We start from the raw sequence: 26,048 nt of genomic DNA on the forward strand, positions 1-26,048 counted from the left end.
ACATGCCAGAAGGTTTTCAAAAACAAAAAAAGCCTGATGATAATTGGGCCATCTTAACACCAGGACTTTATTTTCACCTGTTCCATTTAAAAGTCTTTCTTATAGGCAGATGTAATTTTTCAAAGTTATGACTCCATCCCATACAATTGATGGTTCTGCCACATCATACATCTTGTTGCCTGCCAAACAGGGTTGTTGTTGCTAACCCTGAGTGAGGGAAAAACCATTTTTTTCTTGATTTTTCTTCTTTGCTTCTTTGACCATCTGGATGGTTTTGGTTGCAAATGAGGGGAAGCCTACTCAAATCAGCTTAAGCAAAAACAAACTGGTGCCTGAGTTCATTGGTGGTAGTGGTGGAATTTTCTGGTTTTTTGCTCTGGAAAGACAATAAGAGTAACTCACAGAACTAGAGTCTGAAACCAGGGACTAAAGAGACCCAGCACCCTTCTGGCATGCCCGCATCTTGTATGACCCCTTCTCTGCTTCTCTTTGATCAGCATCTTTCTTTCCTAATGCAGGCATGTCTCTGTCACCTCACAGTAATCCTGGCCACTGGCAGCCCCAGCTTTGCAACTGCAGTAGAACAAGTATCAAGAGGGTAATGCCAGAGAAGGTTCGTGACTGGCTCTGTCAAGTCACACGGGCCACCCATTGGGCCAGTCATGCTTTTAGGATGATGATGAACTGTAATTGGCCAAGCCTGGTCACATGCTGATCCCTATGGCCAGAGTAGTTGTAGGGCCTGTTGCTTTCAGATAAAGGGAAATAAAAGGCCTGAAAACAACCATCAAGTCACTACATGGGGTTCTGTTTTTCACCATGGCAACACTGGATAAACTCCCTGGCACACAGAGTTCTTTCTTTGTTTTAATAATCACCTTGTGAGAAATTCCCAAGAATAGGATTACAACCATGGTGCTGGCTGGAAGCCACATAACGTTTCTGTTTCCCAAATGTATCCACATCTCTTAGCTTATTTGTGAAATACCGCTAAGTGACAGCAGAGGAAAGAGTGACATAGAGAAGCTGAGTGACAGTTCCAGGGACACCGAGTGAACGAGGGCAGGGGTAAATCCAGAGCCCAGACTTCCCGACTCCCAGTCCAGTGCTCTCTTTCAACAGCATCACAGTCAAAGTTTAGACTGGTCAGGGGAGGGTTAAAGTCAAGTCACCTCCGGCCTGTTAAGGGAGGGAACTTCGTCTGCTGTCTACCCCTGGAAGGAGGTGGGCTAGGCCCCTGGAGGGAAAGGGTTGGCGGCCCCTGCCTTCAGAGCCTGCTCGAGCTCTGATGGGGGAGGTCCCACCACTCGACCTGGCATCCTCCCAGTGGACACTCTCTGCGCGGAGCTCCTCCAGGACGCTGCGAAGGTGCCTCAGTGTAAGCAGGAGTCTCTGGTCTTGGTCCTGCATCTCAGCCTAGGAGAGAGAAGAAGCATGCAAGGCAGCAGCCAGAGAACTGGACATGTCCCGGGAAGACATCTCCTTCACTGTCTCATTGGAGACAAGCCCACAGCCTCACAGAAGCCATGTTTTCACCGAAGCCTCCGTTTCTTCATCTGCAAAGTGGAAAGCAAATTACTTGCCTTCCAAGGATCTCTCCCTTGTTTTAGAACAGCAGGACTTTGGGGGCTTTATGATTCCAGAACTGGAGGAAGAGCACCAGACTTTCGTCCATGGTAGCTGTTGATGTTACTGATTTGTTCTCTCAGTTGCGTAGAGTGATGGACATGCTTCCCTGATAGTCAACTGGGGCTCCTTGGCTGGGCTCCAGAGGGGAGTCCTTGTGGAGTCATGCAAATTCCCAGTGATAGAGGTTAAAGCAGGCTTGACTGGGAAACTTACCAGTCAGGGACCAGTAAGTGGAGACTCAAAACTCATCTCTTGGCATCAAGTGGAGGTGGGGGTGCATTTGGGCCTGGGAGGCCCCTCTACCTACAGGTCATCCCCCCTACCCCCACCTGTTCTTCCTCCTCATGGGTAGGAGAGAAGTACTTTATCAAATGAAAATCAGCGCTTTGAGTTCAGATACTAAGCAGTCTTAATGCGGAGGCCCAGTGTTTAGGGGAGCACAAGGAGGGAGCAGCACACAGCCTATAATAAGCTGTGGCTCCTGCTATTGGAGTCCCCTGGACCCACGAGAATCCCTACTGGGTCAGCCCCTCCCACCAAGGTGAGGACAGGGTTGGGTCCCAGCTGGTCCGTTGCCTGGCAACCCAGGCAGGTCCTTCTTGGACAATCCTTTCTGTTCCCACATCCCCTCTGCACCCCCCCCCCCGCCCCCCAGCCAGAAGTAGAAGCTCACGTTTTTTGTTTCTTTCTTTTCTTTTTTTTTTTTTTAAAGTTTTTTTAAGTTGTTGAATTGATCAGTCTATTTTTAATGGCCCTCTCCTTCCTCTTCGGGATGATAAATTCTCCCAGGGTTGAAATTGGCATATTGAGATCCAAACCTTGGGTGCCCTCTGGGGTTCCCCCAAACCACTCCCTTCTCTCTCTCGGCTAGTGTCCCCACATACTATGGGGGCATCCTTCTATTTTTGGACTCAGAAGAAACATCACAAGGAGAGGTGTAAGACCTGGCTTCCTGAGCAGTTACTGAGGGGCCAAGTAACACTGTTCATAAGTTCAGGGGAGTTAGTGCCCCACGGAGTGGACATTTACAGACAGGAAATGGGAGACAGGAGTGAGCAGGGTGGATAAACTTCTCTCGGGCAGGGTGCAGATCCTCCTCCAGGCAGAAAGGCCCACAGTGGGGAGAACCGGCTGCCAAGAGGGCTGCTGGCCTCTTTAGGGCTCCTTCGTAAGTGGCATCTGGTTGGGTAACACAAGGCATCTGCTGGAATAGTACTAGCCTTTGCCCCCACACCTCTTCCCCTCACTCTCACCCCTCTGGGCTTGCACCTCCAAATAAGCAGGAATACCCCAGTGTTTGTGCAAGAGTCTGCTTTCTAGAAGGCCCTGGCTAAGACAGCCCTGTTGTACTCCATTTCCAGCTGGGCCAGGACTGTTAAGAGCCAGTGTAGATGTGCCAAGCAAGCACTAAGTGAATTATACTATCTTCTCACCAAACTCTCACAACAACCCTTGTGATGTTAGTACTATTGTCATGCCCCTTTTACAATCAGGAGACTGAAGTTCAAAGCCATTTGCTAGAGGCCACAAGCCACAGAGCTGGGCACATACCAGGACTCAGTGGAATTCTAAAACCAGTCTGGCAAGCCTGCGCCCAGAGCCGCCTATGTAGGCCACGACCTACTTATCCCAGCACCTGGGGTGTCACCTGTGCGCGGTGTGGCTGATCCCAGATGGGAGCCTGTGGGGCCTACACCCCAGCCTGCAGCTCTGCCCCAGCCCAGGGAGCACCTGGGAGGCAGGAACCAGGGGACCTTGGACGATATGGGGTGAAGGTGTAAGGTAAAAAGAAATACAAAACCTTACCAGCTCCTTTCTCAGCCACTCCAGGGTCTGCCCAAGACCCGAGGTTGGCTCTTCTGTTGTTTTCATCTCAGCGTCCTCGGGAGAAAGCTTGATGCCGAACTGCTCTGCTTATGGACCTGAGGGACCTTAGACTTGGACAGTCCGGCTCCCTTCTTCAGACCAGGATCGGGGTCTGGCTAAGTCACTGAGGATGGAGTTAATGAGAGCAGGAAGTGGCTCACATTGAAAAATGTAGGTTTTTTTTTTTTTAAAGGGCTTCAGTACTTTGAACAGAACAAGGAGGGAGGGAGGAGGAGGGAGATCATTGAGCTATGGGTGTCTCATTGCCTGTGGGCTCCAGAATCCAAATCTGATGCCCACAGGACCACAGAAGCTTTAAGTGACAAAATTAATAATTATTATGGAAATAGGTGTCCATACTTTTTGGCCATATTGTTTTCCGAGGGCCTGTTTTGTTCTAAATTATACACACACACACACACACATATATATATATATATATACACACACACATTTACATACATACACAGAAAAATAAAACCTCATTTGTAGGGGGCGGGAATACCACATCTGTGTCCCCAGTCCCCTTCCTCCCTCCCTTTCCTGTCTGTTGAGTCCATAGATAAGGGAAAAGCTCATTTTCCAGAAGAAAGAAAGCCCCCTTTCCTCTGGATGCCCACACACCCCATTTCTAGCAAATGAGATCAAAACAGAAGTGTGCTGTTAGATGTCTAGAAAAATGTTAGTTACTTACTTGATAAGGAAAAATGCCAATGGTCCTCCTGCTCTATTCTTATTTTATTCTACTTCCTTCTGCCTTGAATGTGGATGCGATGACTGGAGCTACAGTAACCATCTTGCAACCCTTAGATAAAGGCTCAGAAAACTGCAGAGGCACTGAAATCACTCAGTCACAGACTCACCAGAAGCATCTGCTTGTTTTATGAGACAAGAAATCCAATTTTTAATTGGGCCAACACAGTCCTAATGGACACCCATGAAGTGGGTATTCTTTAATTTTCCCTTTCAACATATACTTATGAGTGCCTTCTGCTGCTGCTGCAGCTGAGTTGCTTCAGTCGTGTCTGACTCTGTGCGACCCCATGGACTGCAGCCTGCCAGGCTCCTCTGTCCATGGGATTCTTTTTTTTTTTTTTTTTTGGTCCATGGGATTCTCTAGGCAAGAGTACTAGAGTGGGTTGCATTCCCTTCTCCAGGGGATCTTCCTCACTCAGGGATTGAACCCAGGTCTCCTGCATCACAGGCAGATTCTTTACCACTGAGCCACCAGGGAAGTCCTCCTGAGTGCCTACTGTGTGCCAAATCCTGCTGTAAGTAGGTAGAGGAACAGAGCCCAAAATCAGAGAGAAAAAGGCTGTTATTACCCGGAACTGACATCCTAATCAATGGAAACAACCAAGATCAAGTTAATATTATGATACCAATGAATAGGATTTAGTCTCACACAGGCTTTAATTTTATTCTATCCGCTTGAACTAGGAACTCCAAACTAAGAATTAACATAGTGATCACATATAAGACACTGAGGTGACCAGAGAAACAAACCAACCCATTTTGGAGGGACTCGCCCTCCACCTGGGCTACACAAGCTGTTCATAGATAAAACTCCACTGAAGATGAATGCATAGCCGCAGATTACAAACACACAAGGAAATTATCCACCATAAGTGAGAGTCAGCAGACACCTTCAGTAGCAGGATTAGACCTCACTTCCCCAAGAACTTCAGAGGAGATAACAAAACAGTATTTTGAAAAGAATGAAAACCATACAAAAGATTTTAAAAACCTAAGAAAAAAGGTACTATTTCAAAAGGGGTATTTTTAAAAAACCTAAATAGAATTAATAGAAGTAAAAATTACAGGAACTGTTTATAAGTTAAAGAAAAATCGTGTTTATTTAAGTGTAGTTCCACAAGATAGTTAGGGTGGGAGTACAGAACATAGGGAGGCAGACTGAGACTCAATAGGAGGAAAGGGTTGCTAAGAATTCTTCCAAGAAGTGGGCCCTCAGTCAGTGGCAGGTGAAAGCATAGCCCAGACAATCAAGGAACCTGGAAAGGGGCTCCGCTGGCTTGAGATGAGACCTGAAGTGTGATGCTGATTGGGCAGGGAAGGGGGCCAAAACCAGGACACCTGGGTTCTAAGCCCGGTTCTATCAAATTTTCTATGTGAGCTTGAGCCTCACAGTTTCCATCGTAAGCATACGGAGGCTCAAAATAGTTAAAAAATGAGTTGTAAGAAACATCCCATTTCTCATACCCTGTGGTTTACAGCTTGAGATGCATTCTGACTGACACACACAGAGAAAATTTTATGGATAATTTCTCCTAGTTGAGCTGTTACTCTTTAGAACCCAAGAGGATACAAGAAACTCTTGTTTGCCACATTCACACCCCTTCTGAACACAGAGGCCAGAAATGATTGCTTCCAGGCAGGTCACCAGGCTTTGTGGCACTGGACCCTGCAATTATGGGACAACTGCCTGGATTAGAAATGGGTGTCCCAAACCAAGGCATTTACCTGTGGACTGGATGGGGGGGAGATCCTTGGCTCATGGGTGATGGCGTAAAAGCAGTCATGTTCTGGGTGGTGACCACACGATCCAATCAGGCCTTCTCTCAGAGAATCTGTATTTGATACAGTAAGAGGGGTTGGGTTGTCTCACAAGAATATTATGTAACAAAACTCTCCAAAACTCCATACCTTGAAACAACACTTGTCTATTTTTGCTCTTGAGGTTTTTGTGTGGCTGGGGTGGTCTGCACTGGGATTCAGATCTGCAGACCTGAGCCTGTGCCGCGTGCCTCTTCTCCTCCTCCTGGAATTATCGGGCTACTGGGGCAAGTTCTTCTCTTGGCAATGGCAGAGGATAAGAGAGCAGGTGGAATCGTGTGAGGCCTCTTAAGACTTGGGCTCTGAAAATCACACTGTCACTTTTGCCATGTAAGCAAAGTGAGTCACACGGCCAAGCTCCAAATTAAGAGTATATTCCACCTATGAAGAGATCGTGCCACATGTGTGGTGGAGTTAGGGAGGAAAGAAGTGGGGCTGGGATTCTCTTCTAGAAGGAAGTTAGTTCAGAAGAGGGGCCACAGGCCCCAAGGGGCCCGGAGGGAAGGTGGCAAGCAGAAACCATGAGGTGGCAGCAGCAGGAGACCAGAGAGGACTGAGACTTGAAGGGTGATTGAGGACAAGCAACGTTTATTGACATCTGACTCTAGACCAAACATTGTGATGAGCCCTTGACAACACAACCCCATTTCATCCTCAAAACCTTTCCAAACTGAGTGCCAGGGCACCCAGAGGCACGGCAGAAAGCTCAGAGACACTGCAAAATATTTTAAAAATGTGAGGGAAGCACAATAAAATATGTTGGATATTGGACAAACTACTATTATTAAGTTGTGTGAACCTAATTTAACAAACAACCATTAGACATTTCTCTTGGCCTGGGGCACTGTGAAAAGATTACAGAGATGCGAATGATGCCGTGAGCTGAGAACATTTGGGAACCTCTGCCTACAAGGTAGGTACCCTTGTTATCTGCATTTTATAGTTGATTAAGAACCTATTATTAACCTGTTTTACAGGTGAGGAAACTAAAGCTCCAAGAGGCATAGATTTTCCTAGGGTTACTCTGGCAAGTAGGCAGCAGGGTTGGAATTGGAACTCATTCTCCTTGATCTATGTGGGAGGGTCTTGTCTGTTGCTTTGCAGGGGTGGAAGTCAATGGGGGCTTGGGTTAGGCACTGCTGCCATGCTGGGGGCTCTCTGCCCAACACAGGAGTGGTGTTGATAGGAGTGCTTGGCAGTTAGAGCCTCTAATGCTTTGTCCTTGACTTCTAGTGCCAACACCGAATTACCCTGGGAAGCCATGTCTTGTGGGTAACTTGCTTTGATGCACTTTCACTTATTTTTAATCCCCCTCTCACGATCCTGGCTCAGAAGACATTTTATTTCACAGGTTTGGAAAGGCTTGGCACATGGGGAGAAAGGGATGTGGAGCCAGGAGGCCTAGAAAGGAAAGAACTTCAACTCCTCAGCAAGGAAAACTGTCCTCACCAGTTATCAAGGCCAGAATGGGCATCCACACGTCACCCATGGGCAGCTCGTAACATGGCTTCCATGTGCCAGACCCTGGCCTGTACGCCAGGAGCATAAGAGTAAGTAAGACCTCACATCTGACCTCACAGGGCTCATGATCCAGCTAGCAAGAGAAGTCATTAGCAATCAAGTGGTTCAAAAGTTATACATTATACCACAAGCTTGGCATATATATGTGAATGAATGAACGAAAAAGTGTGCAGATGAAGAAACCATGGCTCAGATGGAGATGTGAGTTACCCAAGCAAGTCAGCAGCTAGGGCAAAATTGCAAGTTGTTCCTCTATATCCTTTCACACATGGCAAAAGACTATTCCTAGACTCCCTTGCAGGGAAGTGTGGTCAGATGACTAACTCCTGGTCAGTGGGATATGAATGGAAATGATGTGTGAAATTTCTGGGCTGTGCCCTGTAAAGGAGGGAGGAGGATTCCTGCCCCTCCCCCTGTTTCTCCTACTGCTAACTGGAATATAGTCGTAAGGCCTGGAGGTGGAGCAGTCATCTTGGACCATCAGGTGGAGGATGGTATTGCAACAACATAAAAAGAACCAGGGTCTCTAGTGACTGTGAAGCCACTGTGTCAGCCTTAACTGCCGAGAATACTTTTAAATGAAAGAGAAATGAGCTCTGTTTTTTTTTTGCAGGTATTATCATTTTGGGTCTTCTTATTATAGGAGTCAAACCAATATCCTAAAAATACAGCAGCAGAGCTAGTGAGAGAAGGCAGTTTCCTTGATTTTCCCTATTCAGGTCCTTCCTATATATTTTATTCTCTTCCAAGTGTTTTCTTGTTCATGACCTGATCTACTCCTCACAACAGCTCTGTGAAGTCCTTAGCAGGGAGAGGATTTCCGTGATGCTCGCTAGGCAGACAGGGAACCCAAGATGCAAGAGCAGTAGCTGAGACACATGGGCAAAGTTATTTCCATCTCTTCAATGGGGCAAATGGGCTAGGTGATGTCACTGAGCTCTGCCTCTATGTCTGACTCCAAATCTAAGGCCCTACGAACCCTTGAGGGTGGTCCCTCATTTATCCTGGGCACCTTAGCCCTCATCCCCACTTTGTGAAATACAGATGAGGTGGAAGTTTAGCAGAGAGAAGCTTCCAAATTGTGAGAGCTCTTAAACCCACCTTTCCTGCCACGCAAGCAGATGCCATTATAGCGGCTAGCAGGAGCACAGGGTTGGAGGACCAGTTGACTTGGGGAGTCCCAACACCACCTCTTCTTCTGTGTTGTTTATCACCTTCCAGCAGGCTTTCCCTTCAACCCAGACAGCAAGGCTGGTAATCCAAGCATTTGTCTTATCCCTGTGCCCTTATCTGTGTATTCATGGGTCCCGAACACACGTCCTGCACCTCTTGAGTCCTGTAGCAAATGCTTCCAGGGCCCCGCCATATACCCCTGATATTCTTCTTCTCCATATGTGCCCAGAGCTTCCAACTGCAAAGCACATCTGACTCTGCTTAAGAAACGTGCTTGACCTGGGCAGAGGACAGTGCCGGCAAATAGGTGTTGTAGATAAATATCTCGCCTCCCTTGGCTCCCGGGTGGAACAAGACAGTCCAGCAGGACTGAGTCCCCAGTGTCAGCGGCAGCCATGTGCTCATCAGTACATTGGAAGCCTTCCCTTCCGTGTCTAACTCCCTCCTCTACTGTGCTTCCTGGACCACCTCCCAGATAGACCACTTGCCCTAAAATTCTTGTCTTGGGTTTGCTTCTGGGGGAACTCAACCTACGACAGGTCTCATCTATGTGTGCCCTGTATATGAGTCGTGTGTACCTCTTCTGTGCGTGAGCGTCCTGTACAGAATATGTGAATGTCCTAGCCCTCCTGCTCTGCACACAGGCCCCCTGGGTACATGTGTCCTACACACACCTGTCGCATGCCCAGGTACCCAGGACACAGCTCCGTGTCCACTTATGTCAGGGAAGCAAGGCCTTTGATCCTGATGAGGTGGTGGAGACTGAGAAAGCAGAGTGGAATGGCGGGAAAAGTGTAATTTCTTGGCCCCAACTAGCTTTGAGTGTAACTCTGAGGCAAGTTGCCCAATTGATTTTAACCCCAATTCCCTCCTCCAGTGGATGAGTAGGAGGTAAAACTGAAAGTGGTGGGAAGAATAGGCATACAGTCAGTCAACCTTGGGACTTTGAGTTCCTCAAATCCATCTGGAAGTCAGAGACCCTTGGCTCTGGTTGTTCTTCTATTAATACTATCCCTCAGGGTGGCCACATAACACTCTCTTCTGTCTTTGGCACTCAATTTTCTTAGACATAAAAAAGGGGATTAGGATTCCCCTGGCTGTTTAGCGATTAGGACTTGGTGCTTTCACCGTGGTGTCCTGAGTTCAGCCCCTGGTCAGGGAACTAAGACCCTGCAAACCATGAGGTACAACCAGAAAGGAAAAAAAAAAAAAAAGGCCAGGGGGAATAGCTCAGGAATTTTGCACATGCTTTGAAAATTATGACAAAAGTCAGCATTGTGGTTATCAGCACTGAGTTGGGGTCTGGATTTGAACCCCAGAAACATCGTAAGCTTGTTGTGTGACCTTGGGCAAGTTATCACTCATTTTTATCTCCACTTCCTCATCTTAAAATAGAGATAATAATAGCACCAGTGATCCATGCCTCTCAGTATTCATACACTTATGTAGACCTCCCTACCCTTAACTCTGGGCTGGCCTGTGAGCTTCCCTAAAGCAACAGAATGCAGCAGAAGTGACATTGTGCCAATTTCTATTATTAACATCTTATTTAGTATGATAAGTTTGTTACAATTAATGAACTGATATTGATGTGTTATTACTAGCTGAAGTCCATATTTTATTCAGATTTCCTTAGTATTTGCCTAATGCTCTTTTTTTCTGTTCCAGGATCTCATCCAGGACACCATATTATGTTTAGTCATCATACCTCTTTAAGGCTCCTCTAGGCTGTGACAGTTTCTCAAGACTCTCTGTGTTTTTGATGACCTTGACAGTTTTGAGGCCAGGTACTTTGTAAAATGTCCCTCAGTTGGGACTTGTCTGATGTTTATCTCATGGTTAGACGGGGGTTATGGGTTTGGGGTGAGAGATCACAAAACTAAAGTGCCATTCTCATCACATCATATCCAGGATACCTACGATCAACATAATTTGACTGCTGAGGCTGACCTTGTTCACTTGGCCAAGGTAATCAGGTTTGTCAGTTTCTCCCTTTCAAAGTTATTCTCCACCCCCACTTCCACATTGTACTCTCGGAAAGTCACTCTGCCCAGACCACATTTAAGGATTGGGGTGTTACACATAGATAATAGAGAACAAACTAGTGGTTATCGGGAAGGGGAGGGGCAATACAGGAGTAGGGACTGGGAGATACACACTTCTGTGTGCAAGATAGGCTATAAGGATGTACTGTACAAACTGGGGGAATATAGTCAATATTTCTTAATAACTATAAATGGAAAAGTAATGTTTACAAATTTTATTTTAAAAATCTCTACACAGAATTCTTAAAAAAAAGAATTGGGGGTTATGTTGCTTTTCCTTGAGGATGGAGTATTTGGAATTCTTCATCAGAGATTTATATTTTCCCCCATTTTTGCATTCATCATATTTTAGGTTACAATTCAATATTACTTTACTTATTTATTTTTGATCAGATTTTTCCAAGTTTGGCTATTAGGAGCTCTTTCAGTCAACTTCTATGTCTTTTGACATACCCCCATCATTTTGTGTGTGTGTGTGTGTTGTTGGTTCCTTCTTTATTTTATGGCACTACTAGATGCTCCAGGCTTGTCTTGTATTTTCTGCTCCAGTCCTAGCATCAACCAATTTTCCTTGGTTCCTTTTATTGGAGAGTGGTATTAGAAACCAAGATCTGGGCAGTAGGTGTGTTGTTACTATGCAATATCTTGCAGCCAGGTCCTCTTAGCTGATAGAGAAAGGAAATACAGTGTATACTAACTTGTGTGTACCCAATTACAGTTGTATATAAAATGTATCATAAATATGTAATCACCTGTATCAATATTATGCTAAACATGAATTTATACTAATATCTCCAACTCAAATCCATTACCACATGGATCATTGGAGGCTCCTCCTCAGGGTCATTTTTTATCATTGCAATGTTGCCAGGTAACATAGTGACATATGTTTATCTGTTTCCAAGGGAACAGAGCTAGACAGTTAACCAAAGGTCAAATTCTCACACAGAAGAGGAAAAGTTTTTGTTAACCCTTTATTCACTCTGATCAGTGACTCCCCACTGCTTTGGGGACAAAGAACCAACTGCTTGGGTTATAAGTATTTGCAGTGACCTGGCTTACTGATAGTCTAGCTTCATCTCCCACGTTCCTTATTGAGCCCTTCAGGGCAACCATCGTGTCCTCCAATAAGCCTTACACTCACCACACTCCCTTCTACCCCAGAGCCTTTCCCCACGCCAGCCCCTCTGCTGGGCTTCGCTTCCTTGCTGTCTTTTACCTGGCTGCCTCCTATTCATCTTTCCAGTCTCAGCTCAGCCCTCAATTCTGCAGGAGAACCTGGAGCCATCCTGTCTCCCAAACAAGGTCTGCACCTTGCTGAAAGCTTGCAGGGTACCTTTGCTTTGTGGCAATGTTACCTTTGCTTATCCTTTCCTCCCACTAGAATACGAACTTCTAGAGGGTAAGGTGGGGATGGAGTCGTCTTGATTAATCAGTACATAATAGGAGCTCAATAAATGCTCATTTTCTCCATTCTTTATTCATTAAACATTTATCAAAGGCCTCCTTTGTGTTGGCTCTTTTTCTAGCATCTGGGGATACAGCAAGAGGGAATAAGGCCAAGCCTCTGTCTCCTAACAGTTATATTTTAGTGGTGATGACAATAAAGAAAGAAATAAGCAAATGTCAGAAGCTGATAAATGCTGTGGAGAAAAATTCAAAATTAAGGAGTAAAGGGTGCTGAGGTACTGCTAGTCTTAGAAAGATGCCGTGGGAAGGTGTCTCTGAGAAGGTGACATTTGACAAAGATGTGAAGGATATGAGGGCACGTTCTGGGGGGTCTCAGGAAGAAAAGTGTCCCAGGCAGAAGGAACAGCAGAGGCAAAGGCTGAGGAAGGGAACTGTGAGCACTTTATAGGGAGTACTTCATCTAGTCCCATTACCCTTACTGAGTCCATTTCACAGATGAGGAAATAGCTCCAAGAGGGGCCCCTTTGCACAAGAGTGGTGGAGCTGGGATTCCCTTGGGAGTCTGGTGCTTCAGACAGCTCTCTTCTGAAGTCTCCCAACAATCGGCCTTTTCTGGTGGTTCAGATGGTAAAGAATCTACCTGCAATGCAGGAGACCCAGGTTCAATCCCTGGGTCAGGAAGATCCCCTGGAGAAGGGAATAGCAACCACTCAGGTATTCTTGCTGGGAAAATCCCAAAGCTACCGTCCTTGGGGTTGCAAAGAGTCGGATTTTACTGAGCGACTAAACAACAACAATAGGCCAGGCCTCTGGAAGGCAGGAAGAGACTGAAACCCTCCCACTCCTCCCAGCACTGGAAGTGCTGCCCAGGATTCCATCACCCTAGCCTCAAAGCCTTGGGCACCTGGCTTCTGGGCTTCTAGGCTTCTTGCCTAGAGAATTCCATGGACAGAGGAGCCTGGTGGGCTACAGTCTATGGGGTCACAAAGAGTCAGACAGGACTGAGCAACTAACACTAACACTTCAGTAGGACTCTGCGGTCCAACTTGTCAAGGATGGCACTGTGAGGCGAGCAGAAGTAACCCAACTTAGATTAGGAGTAGGCCTTCCTACTATCAGGTAGCTTTTGCTTAACAATGACCACTGTTTGCCAATTAGGACCAATTAGCTTTCACCGATGTTTGCCAATTAGGAAATTAGGAACGGGGGCGGAAACCCCCAGGAAAGTCCCGCCCGCGCGAAAGTATTGACCAATGAAATTGTTTTGCAAACGTGTAACCAATCCGCTTCTCACTCTATAAATTTGTGTAACAGCTTGGGCTCGGGGCTCTCTGACCCGCACCACTGCATTGGTTGCGGCAGGGAGTCCTGTCTCGAGTCAGTAATAAACTTCCCTTCCTGCGAGTTGCATTGTCTTGGAAGCCTTCTCTCTTCCCATTCGGGGATTCGGACATCGGGCATAACAGGCACAGGCCTTTGGAGCAGGACAGGTCAGGCTCTACCATGACGTGGCTGAGGACTCAGGACAGTGCCTCTACTTCCGGATGGTTTACCTCTGCTGACTCCTCCAAAGCTCCTGGAGTCTGCATTCTCATGATCCCATTGGCAGAGGCAAATACTGAGGCTCAGAGAGGTGGGAGGATTCCACCTCAGGCCACCAGAGTGAGCTGGTCACAGAGATTTCCAGAAAGCCGGTGATCTTCAGCTCCAACTCCTCTCTGGGCTTGGCCTGGGCTCCCAAAGGGAGAGCGTCTCCTTAACTTTAGGGCACTAGGCATTTCACTTAATTGAAGTGAAGTGAAATTTAATTCACCTTAGTCTGAGCCCCAGAAGGAAAGAAACGGTGAAATGTGTCCCACTACCACCTGTCCTACCACTCCCACGCTGGGTTCTGGGAGCGTCGGTCAGGGGCCCTGTCCTCCAGGACCTGCCAGTCTGAGGAAGGAGGCTGGCACTCACTGAAAACCACAACTCTCAGAGATAAGGACAGTAATGCAGGCCAAGAGAGCACAGCTGGAAGGGCCCCGGGGGCGAGGGCGCCGGTGGGTTTGCCGGGTGGGTTTGCCGGGTGGGCTTCCCAGGGGAGGGGGCACCACAGGGCTGGTTCATCAGAGGCTTTCTTTCCGCCTTCAGGTGGCGCCCACGAGTCACGGAGCCGCACGCGCCGGAGAAGAGCATCCCGCCCTGAGGACCTCGGAGAGGACCCCGAGTCTCTTCTGCGGGCTGCGTGTGTGGGAGGGGCTGAGAAGCGGAGTAAGCGTGGGGACCCGGCGCGGTAGGGGCTCCCCAGACGAGGGGCGAGGCCAGCGGCCGAGGGAGGGGTCTTCTTCAGCACCCACCCTGCGCCCCGCCCCTGCGCCCGGGCCGGCTGAAGGCTTCGGTTCTGAATACCCAGGTGCTGGGGAACCAGAGCTGCCCCAAGGGGAAGCGGAGGAGGATGGAGCCGCGTCCCCCCACCCTCGTCCCAATCTGTTACCCGCCTCCCAGTGCCTCCCGGAGCTGACTCCCGGCGCCCTCGCCGGCCGCGGGCGGAGCTCGAGCCGCGGCGTTCGGCGATCCCCGACTCCCGCCCCTTCCCCGTTCCTCCCTCCCCGGAGCCTCCCTGGCGGTCCCGGGCGCCGCCGTACGGCCCCGAGCGGCGCGAGCAGGTACGTGCGCCTCGGTCGCGGCTCCGGGCCGGGCCCGGCTGGGAAGGGGGCGGGAGCGGAGGGGGGGAGAAGAGGAGGCGGCGGCCGGGCCCGCTCTCCCCCTGGGCTGCGTCGCAGCACCAACGCCGGCTGCGGGAAGAAGGCGGGGGGGGCGCCCAGGGAGGACGCGCCCTCCCCGTTGCCCGGCGGCGGCTCGGCGCCCTCGCCTCCCGCGTGGGGAGGTGGGGAGGTGAGGAGGGAGGCTCGGCACAGGTACGCACGCCAAGAGGGAACTACTGCGGGCGGCGGGAGGCCGAGGACTCGAGGCAGAGAGGGGCGGCCGAAGAGAGCTAGCCTGACCTCGCGGCCCGGCCGAAGGACACGCGGCGAGGGAACCTGGGCGCACGCGGGTCCTCGCAGATCCCGGCCTCCCTTGGCCGCCTGGCCGCCTGGCTCCCGGCGCCGCTCGGCCCCGTCCGGCCTGGCCCGGCCCAACGGCGTTTGTGGTCAAGGGCAGGAGCAGGGGGGGTGGGGGGGTGGCGGGTGTGAGCTGCGGGGTGGCGGGCGCGTGGGTGCAGCGGGCAGCCGGGGTGCTGGATCTTTCTGTTCGGAACTTTGGGTATCACAGTATCTGAGCGCCCGAGGCTTTGTGTCCAACTCGTGCGTGTGTCTGGGTTTTGTGAAGCTTACCCACGCCCGCTGTGCGTCTGTTTTCCCCGCGTGTTAGTGCACACCACTGCGTGAGGTGCTGGACTTGGGCGGATCTTGGTGGATCTTAGCAGTCCTGAGAGTAGTAAACTGTGTGTGTGTGACGAACTCTATCCTTTCTTGGGGTGCGCGCGCATGTGTGTTTGTGTGTGTGACCAGCTCTGTCCTTTCTTGGGGCGTGGATACCAATGTGGTGTATGGACTTCTGGTTGTATTGTGTGGCTTCCAGTGTCTGTGGATGCTGCATATGGAAAAGACCCCTGGGGGTCTGAGTGTGGGACCAAGGTGTGCCTTTGCAGTCATGTTGGACTGCAAATGACATTTGGAGTGTAACTGGTACAGCTGCGGGGTGTGAGCAGTGAACAGCCAGCCTCATTGTCAGCTTGTCTATTTCTGCTTATGTTTCGAGTAATTGACTGGGCATGCCCTTGTAACTCGTAGGTGTCTCTGAACCTGTGTGTCAGAGACATAGCAACTCTGTGTAAGAAGGAATCTTCTTTTCCTCCACCCTCTTCCTAACTCTGCTGGCATCCTAAGGAAAAAGTTTTGGCTTCCTGCCAGGTGAAAGAGCCCTGCTCTGAGAATCTGAGTGTCCTGGGTTTCTTCTGAGATATGGAGGCATCAGTGTGCTGGTCTGGGAAGAGGGTTCCTGGGCCCCTCCAGGGGCTGAGTTCTAGAGAAGATGCTGAAGACCTGGGTGGGGGACCACTTCTGGACACCAACTGGGCAGGAGTGGTCACTGCTGGTCCCTGTTACTGGCTGGGCACTCAGGAAAATGCATTTGGTGCCAAAAGTAAAAAAAAGAAAAGCCAATGAACATGCCTCTCCTCTTGGTTTACTGGAAAGTGGGAGCAGTTTGGCCAGAGCCTGGCCGGGAATAGGACTCCCCATCCTATTGTGTGGGAAGGATTGTCTGCCTGAGCAGGTTGTGAAACCATTCCTGAGGACTGGCTGTGTTCCAAGCCTTGTGCAGGGGGCTGTGGGCCCAGATGTATCCCTGCCCTCAAGCTGCTCGTGGTTGCTGTTCGACAGTGGCATAAAGTAGAGAGTCTACAAGTGTGGCCTGGAAGACCAGGGAAGGAGGGCCAGATGATGCCACTGGCATGATAGCGTGTGGGTTTTTAGGCTTTTAGGTGATAACAATTCTTGGGGAACCTGTATTCAGCTCCTGACCCCCACATGTATGCCATGGGATCTTGGCTACATTTTGTAAAATGGAGATAGTAACACCTGCTCATGGGGCTTGAGAGGGTTATGCAAGGTACTCCTGAGTGAAGTGTCCACACTGGGGCCCACTAGAGAGTGTAGGTGCTCAGTAAACATTTTTTAAATTGGAACTCAGGCAGAAGGGACGTGGTGATCGAGATGGGTTGTAAGTAGAAACAGGCTTTGTACTCAGATGAAAGGCCCTGTGTGTGCTAAGAGGAGGTGTCTGATGCAAGTCCATGTTGGATGGAAGATCAGAAAGATAGAAAAACGTGCCTTCCCTCAGAGGCACTTTGAATTTCATTCATTCATTCATTTTATTCATTTTCACTTCGTTCATTTGCTTGTATCCTCTCTGTTTCCCACATACACACATACTGAAGCAGGGAGCTTTGGAGAATAAACTCAGGCACAGGGAGGCAGAGAAAGGTCTAGAATCCTGTGTATGTGTGTATAGACACCCTAGGGCATGTAAGGCGCTCTGCACCTGGGGGTCTTTGTGTTGTGTGTGGACTTGGGTCTGGGGTGTCTTGTACACACAGGGTGTGGGTGTGCATGGGCACATGTGGTCAGGAGTACTACATGCCGGGGGGGCCTGCTGGGGGCACATAAGATCTGCTTGAGGGAGACTCCATCATCAGCTCCCGCTGTATGGCTGTGAGGGAAAGGGGGCTAGGGTCGTCAGGCTCATCCATTTTTCAAGAGAAGCCAGGCATCTAAGGTTTAAAGTGTAGAATCTTTTGCTTTTTATATATTGGCAACTGCTTAAAAAAAAAAAAAAAAAAAAAAAAAAAAAACAGGCCAGAAGCATGAAAAAGCAAAACTCCTATGAGCTAAACATGGCCCATGGGCTGTAAGCTGTTATCTTTTGGCGCATGTGCTGTCTGTCTGTGTTGGCAGGTGCTCAGGTACTTGGGTGGGGTGTCTGCTCTTTGAGCAGAGAGCCCCCCTTCCCTGTCCGTTCCCAGCTCCCCTTCTGTCACCCTCATCCAGGTCCTTCTATCTTCTATTTATATAAGGGCGTTTGGCCTTGACCTCAGTCATGGCTCTCAAATTTGCTCTTCCTTCCTCTTTGCCCTGTCAGCCTCTATGCTTCCCCTGACTACACTGGGTTCCTCTCTGGTCCCCTGGCCTCCACTGTCTTTCCCATCCTGACTATCCTCCATGCAGCAGCCAGAGAGAGCTTTCCAAAACCCAGGCCTTGCCTCCCGGGCTCCTTGGCTTGGTTTTCAGAGAATTTAGAGAGCTAGTCCCAGCTGACCTCCAAGGCAACCCCTCTTCCTCTCCAAAATGCCCTTGTCCCCTCTTGCTGCTGGGGGATTTCCCGCTTATCCTCTGAGATTTGGCTCAAATGCCACCAACTCCTAGAAGCTACCCTAACTTTCTCCTCTTTGTTCTTACAACCATCTTCATCTCCCCTTCCCCTGCCCCCGGCTATCCTCATTTCATCACAACTGTGTCCGTTAATTGAACTGATGGGGGCCTTACGTACCTTATTTCATGAAATAGAATCTTCACATCAACCCTACGAGGGAAGCATTTTGCTTATTCCCACTTAACAGATCATAAAATTGAGTCTGGAAAGATCATCTCACTTGCCCAAGCTCAAGTGGTGATGCTGGGATTAGAACCTGATATCTACCCTATTTAAATTCCCTCCATCATAATAATAGCTCATTGCCAGTACTTACTGAGAATTTACTATTCTGAGGACTTTATGTGGATTATCTCAATGCTCACATCAGCCCTTTTAAGTAGGAAGTAGTAGTATTGCTGTCATTCAATAAACAGGGAAGCTGAGGCCCAGAGAGGATACGGGCATTGCCCAAAACCCACATGCCTAGCAGCAGGCCTTGTGTGATGTCTGGTGCCAGCAGGCTGTCTGTAGTAGATGTTTGCTAAATTCCACTTTTCTGTTTTCTCTTCTAGCTACCAAGGGGCCAAGGGATGAGCTGGGGTCCGCCTTCCCAATGGCATCTCCCCCTGGTCTGGAACTGAAGACACTGAGCAATGGGCCCCAGGCCCCAAGGAGACCAGCATCTCTGGGTCCAGCAGCCCCACCCAGGGAGGGTGTGGAGAATGCCTGCTTCTCTTCCGAGGAGCACGAGACCCATTTCCAGAACCCTGGGGACGCCAGACCAGGCCGCTCCCCCAGCCCTCCTGGGGGCCTTGGCCCCTCCCGGCCCCGATCACAGAGAGACGATGTGTCCCTGCATTCAGAAGAGGGGCCAGGCCTGGAGCCTGTGAGCCGCCCGGTGGATTACGGCTTCGTTTCTGCTCTGGTTTTCCTGGTGAGCGGGATCCTCCTGGTGGTGACTGCGTACGCCATCCCCCGCGAGGCTCGCGTCAACCCGGACACGGTGTCAGCGCGGGAGATGGAACGGCTGGAGATGTACTATGCACGCCTGGGCTCGCACCTGGACAAGTGCATCATCGCGGGCCTGGGGCTGCTCACGGTGGGCGGCATGCTCTTGTCCGTGCTGCTGATGGTCTCCCTGTGCAAGGGCGAGCTGTACCGCCGGCCCACCTTCGTCCCGGGCAGGGGCTCCAGGAAGACCTACGGCTCTATCAACCTGCGCATGAGACAGCTCCATGGGGACGGGGGCCAGGCCCTGGTGGAGAACGAAGTCGTCCAGGTCTCAGAGACCAGCCATGCCCTCCAGGGGACTTAAGTAAGAGCCCACCCTGTCTGGCTGCTTCAGCTTCGGGGTGACCAGGCCCCCAAGGCTGGGGTTCTGGACCAAGCTCCACCGAGGGCCCTGTGGAAGGAGTCGTGGGTGCAGGAGGGGGAGCTTGGGGCCTGGTCCAGGCTTCGCTTAGGAGAGCGGCCCCTCCGTCTGTTTTGTAGCTTGAGGTTTTGCATAAGGTTTTGTTTGAAGGATGGCTTCTGCTGCTAAAAATACAAAAGTCTGGAAACCGCTGCCCTTGGAGGATGAGGTTTCTTGGCATTTCTGTGGATTGAGAGCTGTTTGAAAGGCTGCCCATCCTGTTCCCCGTGCCTTGGGGAATTCCGGGATCTCTGCTGTCCTCATCAGCCACCTATGGGTGTTGGGTGACCTTGGAAGGACCCCTTGCAGCCCTGACCGTCGAAGGTGGGAGGTGGCTTCATGATGAGGGGAGAAGTCATCCCTGGGAGGACCTCTCCTCTCCAGGCCTCAGTCCCCCTGACTGTGATGTGAGAGGGGTGGCCCCCCCAGTTCTGCCCTAGGAATTTCCGTATGGAACAGGAGCCTGGTATCTGCACGCAGCCACTCCTTCAGGGGAGGAGAGTGTCAGCAGGTGCTGACCATTCTCCGTGCCATTTTCTGACCAGGGTTGCCACCACTCACTCAGCCAGCATCTCCCACAGTCCTGCTACAGGAGCCCTTAAGTCGTCAGGTTAGGCTGGGCTAAATACAGTTTGCGACAGCCTGGTTTCGGTCTTGGGATCGAATTACCTGCAGTGACTAGCACAAGTTTTACAGTCATGTACTCAGTTTTCATTAACTCCCTGGACAAGGGGCAGGGGGTCTTTCAAATAAGAAAGGGTGAGGGTTTTGCTATATTTCTGTGGACACAGTGTGGGCCTTCATTACCTTCCCTTCCCCAATAGTATGTCTCTTAGGCATAACCTTATTCTGGGAACAGGAAAGAAAAAAAAATTTTTTTTTATGTTGAATTTGTAACCTTTCTTTCCCAACCCCCCTAAGCAGCAAAGTGCAGCCCCGGTTTATTTGGGGAAGAAATCAGGCATACATTCTGGTGGCCTGGAAATTCTAGCCACATTGATCACCATTTGTTCTGTTTCTCTTAGTCAAGTGTTTTCTAGGCTCCATCCAGACTCTCTTTAAACTACTGACAAGGAAAGGAAGTGGGTCCTAGTGGGCAAGGAGATAAAGGTGTTTGAGGACTGGGGGAGGGCATCATCCATTCTGAAAGGCTCTAGAGGGCGTTGAGAATACCTGCCTTCTAGGTCACTGGTTTGAAGACTCTAATGGGGTCATTTCAGTGAGCCCCCGAACCCTTGCAGGTTCTGTGTACTCTGTCTCAGTTGGCCATGTGGGTCACTGATCCTGATTCTTGGGGGTGGGAGAGTGGGGTGGGCATGAGGCTAGAGCAGCCCTGACTGTTTGTAACCTGAGCCCTCAGTCCAGTGAGTTGAACATCTCGACGGTGTAACATTATCACTTCTATGCCGGATCAAATATCTGCTTCTGCTGGCAGGATTTTCCAGGAGCAGGGGGCTGAGGGAGGGCTAGAGAGGACAAAGGCTATGCATCTTGGCCTGTCAGATTCTGTTTCTGCTGTTGAAGAGGTGTGTTTTGAAAAGGACAAAGCCTCGAGATAGTGAAAGATTCACAAGTCAAGGCTCCAAGCGAGGAGTGGATGCACCAAGTGTCAGGAGCCACTCTAGGTAGAACTGAACATCCCAAATGACGAGCTCAGGCCTTTCAAATCCATAATGATAATAATAAAAATATCAACCCCAGCCAAATGGATTATTGTGACAGTGGGGGACTCATTTGGAGACTAAACCTGTTGAGCGGATGCATCCAGGACCAGCAATTCCTATCAGTTTAAATGCCATGAATTGTGTTTAGGGGGTAAATCTGTTAGAAGGTTAAATTCCAGGAATCTCAGGTTTTCTCTAAATCAGAGAAGCCTGCTTTGCATCCTAATGCACCCTTTAGAAAATGTGTAAAATGGATGGAGGCAGTCATTTCTTTGTCGATGAGTTAAGAAAATTTAAGTGATGCCAAAAACATTTCCCCAGGATTGCAGCTGAGATGGCCCAGTCAGTGGATCAGAAACAGGGTCAGGAGGGAGTAGGGCGTAGGATGCTGAGAATTTTCTTCGCAGGTTTCTTTTTGGGGGGGTGTAGCTGTGAAGTGGCCCTAGGGGACCCTGTGGTGGCTGGAAGGTGCCCATCTGTAGGAACTGCATCTCATACTTGAAAGGCTACTAGGGTCCCCAAACCTTGCTTTTCCTGGTATATGAGAACAGATACTGATTTTGGAGTTGGTAAAACCTGGGCTTCAGAGTCTGCCATTTCCTAGCTGTGTGACCTTGAGCAAGGTGTTGTACCTCTCTGAGTATCCTGAGTATTGTTTTCTTTGTGAAGTGGGAGGAATGAAAGTTCATCCTCAGCCTCCTTTCAGAGAGAGGGAGGTTGGGAAAAATCAGAGATAAGCTGCAGGCCTGAGTGTATGAGGTCATCTGCATGATCATTCTCCTTCCTCACCCTGGTTGGAAATAACTGGATTAGGCCTAAAACTTCAGGGTCAACCCTTCTGACTTTCTTCTCTCGCCTCCCACCCTACTGATCAGCAGATCTCATTGGTTCCATCTCTGGAATCTGACTCTTCAGTCAACTGCCCAGTCCGGGTTGCTCATTTGAGTCCTAATTCCTCTCCAGCCCACCCTCCACCTCAGCTCTTGCTCCACTCTGCAGCCAGGAGGATCCTTGTTGTTGTTCAGTCTCTCAGTTGTGTCCAACTCTTTGCAACCCCATGGACTGCAGCACGCCAGGCTTCCCTGTCCTTCACCATCTCCTGGAGTTTGCTCAGACTCATGTCTGTTGAGTCGGTGATGCCATCCGACCATCTCATCCTCTGTCATCCCCTTCTCCTCCTGCCTTCAATCTTTCCCAGCATCAGGGTCTTTTCCAATGAGTTGGCTCTTTGCATCAAGTGGCCAGAGTATTGGAGCTTCAGCTTCAACATCAGTCCTTCCAGTGAATATTCAGGGTTGATCTCCTTTAGGATTAACTGGTTTGGTCTCCTTTGAGGATCCTATTCAAAGATTAATTAGGTCAGGTTGCTCCTCTGCTCCAAACTGTCCTATGGCTCCCTCATACTCCAGGCAAAATCTACCATTCTCGCCAGTCAAGGTTGCATTTACAAGGCCCCTCACTTGTGCAAGCTCCTTCCAAGGCCCTAAGTCACACTTATTTGTAATTCTGATTTTTCCAAAAAGGATGGCTCCCTAAATTTCATAGGCTTCAGGTCTGTCCCTCATGGTGGCCTATGAAAGCGCCACACAGTCTGGCCCCAGTGCTGCTCTGACCTTCTGCCCCATCCTAGCCTCTGCTCACTCCATTGCAGCCACTTCCTGTGGGCACATGCCTACCTCAGGGCCTTTGCACTTGCTGCTCCTTCTGCCTGGAAGGCAACCCTTCCCTGTGGGCCTTTGGGTAAATCATCCCACCTCTCTGGTGCTCCAGAGAGAGATGGGAAACATTCCCAACCAGTCTCCGCCTTCTCTGGGGACTGAGGGAATCAGGAACCCAAGAAGAGGGCTTTCCAAAGTTAAGACAGTGGTGCTGAGTCTAGAGAGTTTTGGAGGGACAAGAAGAGGGAAAGAAAAGGAGGCATTATGAAGCCGCAGGAGGCAGGTTCCATCTAAGGGATCTGTCTTAGAGGGAAGGGGAGCGTCACTGGCACTGACAGAGTCAAGGAGATGCCCTCAGGTTGGGTCTGTTGGTTTCTCCCAAAAGACTGGGTTCCTCCTGATATCCCTAAGGAGGTGAGTTTCAGCTAAGGGAAGGAGAAGCTTGTTGAGATCTTGTCTGGGTTGGAATGGTAGGGAGCTCCTTGTCAGTGGAGGTATGTTAGCATTTACTGGTCAGGTGTTGGGTGTCTTCAGGGAGAAACATAGTGGAATTTGGGTAGGATTTAGTCTGGAGGCTTCCAACCCCTTCTTGGAGGAGAACCTGTGCCCCAGTGGCCAGAGCCTGGCTAAAGACAATAGCAATGTTGGTCTTGCTGTATCCTCTTTTCTTTGGTCCCAACACCCTCTCCCCCAGATTAACCCTCTTCCTGGGTTGGGTTGTCCTGGAGCAGTTGGGCAGGCCCAAGAGATATGTGTGGTACAGAGGGTGGCAGGATTACTGCCTTCCTCCTCCCAGGGGACCAAGTACTTCTGAGCTTTCTCCCTACTCCAGTCTTAGAGAGATTGGGGGCAGAAGCCCTTATGGAGGGAGTTCACCGAGGACCACGCATCACTTGAATATAAGGGCACTGGCTCTGGAGTCTGACTGCCTGGATGCTTGTGTGCATCTGTGCTTGGTCGCTCAGTCTTGTCCAGCTCTTGGTGAACCCATGGTCTGTAGCCAGGCAAGAATACTGGAGTGGGTTTCCATTTCCTGCTCCATGAGATCTTCCTGACCCAGGGCTCAAACCATGTCTCCTGCATTGCAGGTGGATTCTTTTACCGCTGAGCCACCGGGGAAGCCTGCCTAGATGCTGAGCCGATGCCTAATACCCTTGAGCCACAGTTTCCTCATCTGTTAAATGAAAGCATCTTCCCCATAAGGCATAGTGAGCAGTAAATGAGATACCCATAAAGCACTGGGCATAGTGCCTGGCACTTTGTAATTCACTCAATAATGTTAACTATTCATTTGCTTGTTCATTCACACCTAATCTGTATTCTTCCCTGGGGGAGGTCCTATGGGGACACGTGGGCCTGCCCTTGAGCTGGTCACAGACTGTCTGGAGAAACAGGACAGGGCACAGGGAGCTGTGTATGTGTGGCCAGGGGTGGAGAGTGTCGGCACAGAGGAGGGATCTGATTAAATTGAGGTCAAGCCAACTTAATCTCCTGGGTCTGGGGGAAGGTTAGTCAGTGGAAGGATCCTCTGGCAGGAAAGCTCCCCCCAGGGGAGCAGAGAGGACAGGGGAAGAAGGCGCCTGCCATGCCAACCTCTTCTGGGGTGGCAGGCATCTGAGCCAATAATGACTTAGGGTAAAGGGTGCTCAGGAAAGGCCATCTGTCTCCCTTCCTGATTCTTCATTTCATCCCATCTCTCTATATCCTCCTCTTTTTTTTTTTTTAAATTCTTCTGTGTTTACACCTCCTTTCACTAAAGCCACTCCTGGGGGTTACACCCACAGGTGTGTTGCTACTATTGCTGACTCACCTGCCAGCCATCTGACTCTCCTCTTGACAGTGTCTTCCCTCCTCTAGCAAAGAGGAAAGCCAGGGCCCAAATGCAAATGCCCATAGAGTTTGGCAGGTGACATTCACTGATGAAGCAGGTGACAATCGAGAGCAGTGGCAGGATTAAAGGGGTGTCTCCTTCAGCTGATTGGCTGTTGCCCTGGTGGATGGGCTCAGGGTTGTCAGAGCTCCCGATTTTTCAAGAGCAGCTGGACATCTGGACATTTGCATGGGTAAAAAGGATTATCCCACTGCCTGAGAATTGTGACAGGCCAGAACTGAGGACAAAGGAGTGTCTAATGAGATTCCACCTGCTAGGGTCAGACATCCACCCCCTCCCTGGCCCAGGGCTTACCAAGTTACTCATAGAGATGGGGGCACCCTCAAGAAGCAGACTAGACTGTCTCCCAGTTGGAGGCTCACTGAACTACAGTGGCTGCAGACCACCTGAGTGTTTCTAAGATCCTTCATTCTTTCACAAAGGACTTATATACCATTCTGTGCCAGGTTTTGAGGTATAGCACCAAACAGATGAACGAGGTAAGGAAAGTATTCTTGAGTGGGCTTGACAAGTATATTCTGGAGCTCAGAATTAGTGTGAACATGGAGATGAGGTCTGCTTCTGACCTGGAGAATTTCTGATGTGGGAGGCCCATGGGAATAGCCCACGCTAGTTTGAAGGATGGTGGGACTCAGGGAGCAAGAAGGGCAGTCCTGCAGTCCCTCCCAGTGTTCTGAGGCTCTTGAAGGTAGGTGGAGGACCCAAGTGTTCCAGGGCTCTAAGAGTTGATGTAGGCAGGTGAGGGGAGGCTGGAGCTGTGGGATGGTGCAGGTGGCTATGCAGCCCAGTATATTACCTCAAGGAGCAGATGGGCTGAGAACCTCTTATGGACTGAGAGAGACCCTCACTACTGAGAGTCCTGGGTGAAGTTCTCAACAGTGCCCCCCAATTTTGCATGTTGTCTACCAAAGACTCGAGCATCAAAAAACAAAAAACCCCCAGTGTGAATTAGAGTAAGAGTACCCCCTACCCCCCACCCTATCACCAGACTAATGAAGAGACTCGTTCATTTTTCTTCCTTTCTCCTCCCATCCCACCACAGAGGAGCAGCAAGTGTTCAAAAGAGGTCAGAGGAGAGACCTCTTGGAACTGGATTTAAGTTTAAACTGGACTGGACTGAGTTTGAAAATCAAAGTGACCATTCAGTTTTTGGTTGAATCCTAGATGCTGAGATGAGAAAGGGGGATCTGACATAGAGGTTAGTTGGATAAAACACAACACTTCATGTTTCTACATTTCAGTGAACCCATTATGTATTACACACATTAGACGATCTAATTTTAAATGAAATACAGTGTTCTTTCTGTG

At 49.7% G+C, this 26,048-nt stretch overlaps 2 protein-coding genes across 3 annotated transcripts; one reads left to right on the forward strand and one right to left on the reverse strand.

Moving 5' to 3' along the window:
- Positions 1 to 1,182: 1,182 nt before the first annotated feature.
- C2H20orf202 (chromosome 2 C20orf202 homolog) lies at positions 1,183 to 3,501 on the reverse strand. Its single transcript, XM_065920370.1, has 2 exons — positions 3,436 to 3,501; positions 1,183 to 1,416 (listed from the first exon to the last, which is right to left on the reverse strand). The coding sequence occupies exons 1-2, from the start codon at positions 3,499 to 3,501 to the stop codon at positions 1,183 to 1,185; spliced, it is 300 nt and encodes a 99-aa protein (XP_065776442.1).
- Positions 3,502 to 14,788: 11,287 nt separating this feature from the next.
- TMEM74B (transmembrane protein 74B) lies at positions 14,789 to 19,509 on the forward strand. Of its 2 annotated transcripts, none has more exons than XM_065919718.1 (2): positions 14,789 to 14,866; positions 18,689 to 19,509. In XM_065919718.1, the coding sequence occupies exon 2, from the start codon at positions 18,730 to 18,732 to the stop codon at positions 19,429 to 19,431; it is 702 nt and encodes a 233-aa protein (XP_065775790.1). In that variant the 5' UTR covers positions 14,789 to 14,866; positions 18,689 to 18,729; the 3' UTR covers positions 19,432 to 19,509. The 2 variants fall into 2 exon arrangements, with proteins under 2 accessions (XP_065775790.1, XP_065775788.1); XM_065919716.1 differs by lacking the exon at positions 14,789 to 14,866 and adding an exon at positions 15,008 to 15,118.
- Positions 19,510 to 26,048: the final 6,539 nt, after the last annotated feature.

The sequence above is a fragment of the Muntiacus reevesi genome, chromosome 2 (genome assembly GCF_963930625.1).
Source record: "Muntiacus reevesi chromosome 2, mMunRee1.1, whole genome shotgun sequence".
Lineage (NCBI taxonomy): Eukaryota > Metazoa > Chordata > Mammalia > Artiodactyla > Cervidae > Muntiacus > Muntiacus reevesi.

What these genes read in the sequence shown, in the direction of transcription:
- C2H20orf202 (XM_065920370.1), bottom strand. Translation starts at nt 3,501, where the DNA reads ATGAAAACAACAGAAGAGCCAACCTCGGGTCTTGGGCAGACCCTGGAG. An exon ending in AGTGGCTGAGAAAGGAGCTG is followed by an intron (nt 1,417 to 3,435) that starts GTAAGGTTTTGT and finishes TCTCTCTCCTAG; the next exon opens with GCTGAGATGCAGGACCAAGA.
- TMEM74B (XM_065919718.1), top strand. Translation starts at nt 18,730, where the DNA reads ATGGCATCTCCCCCTGGTCTGGAACTGAAGACACTGAGCAATGGGCCC.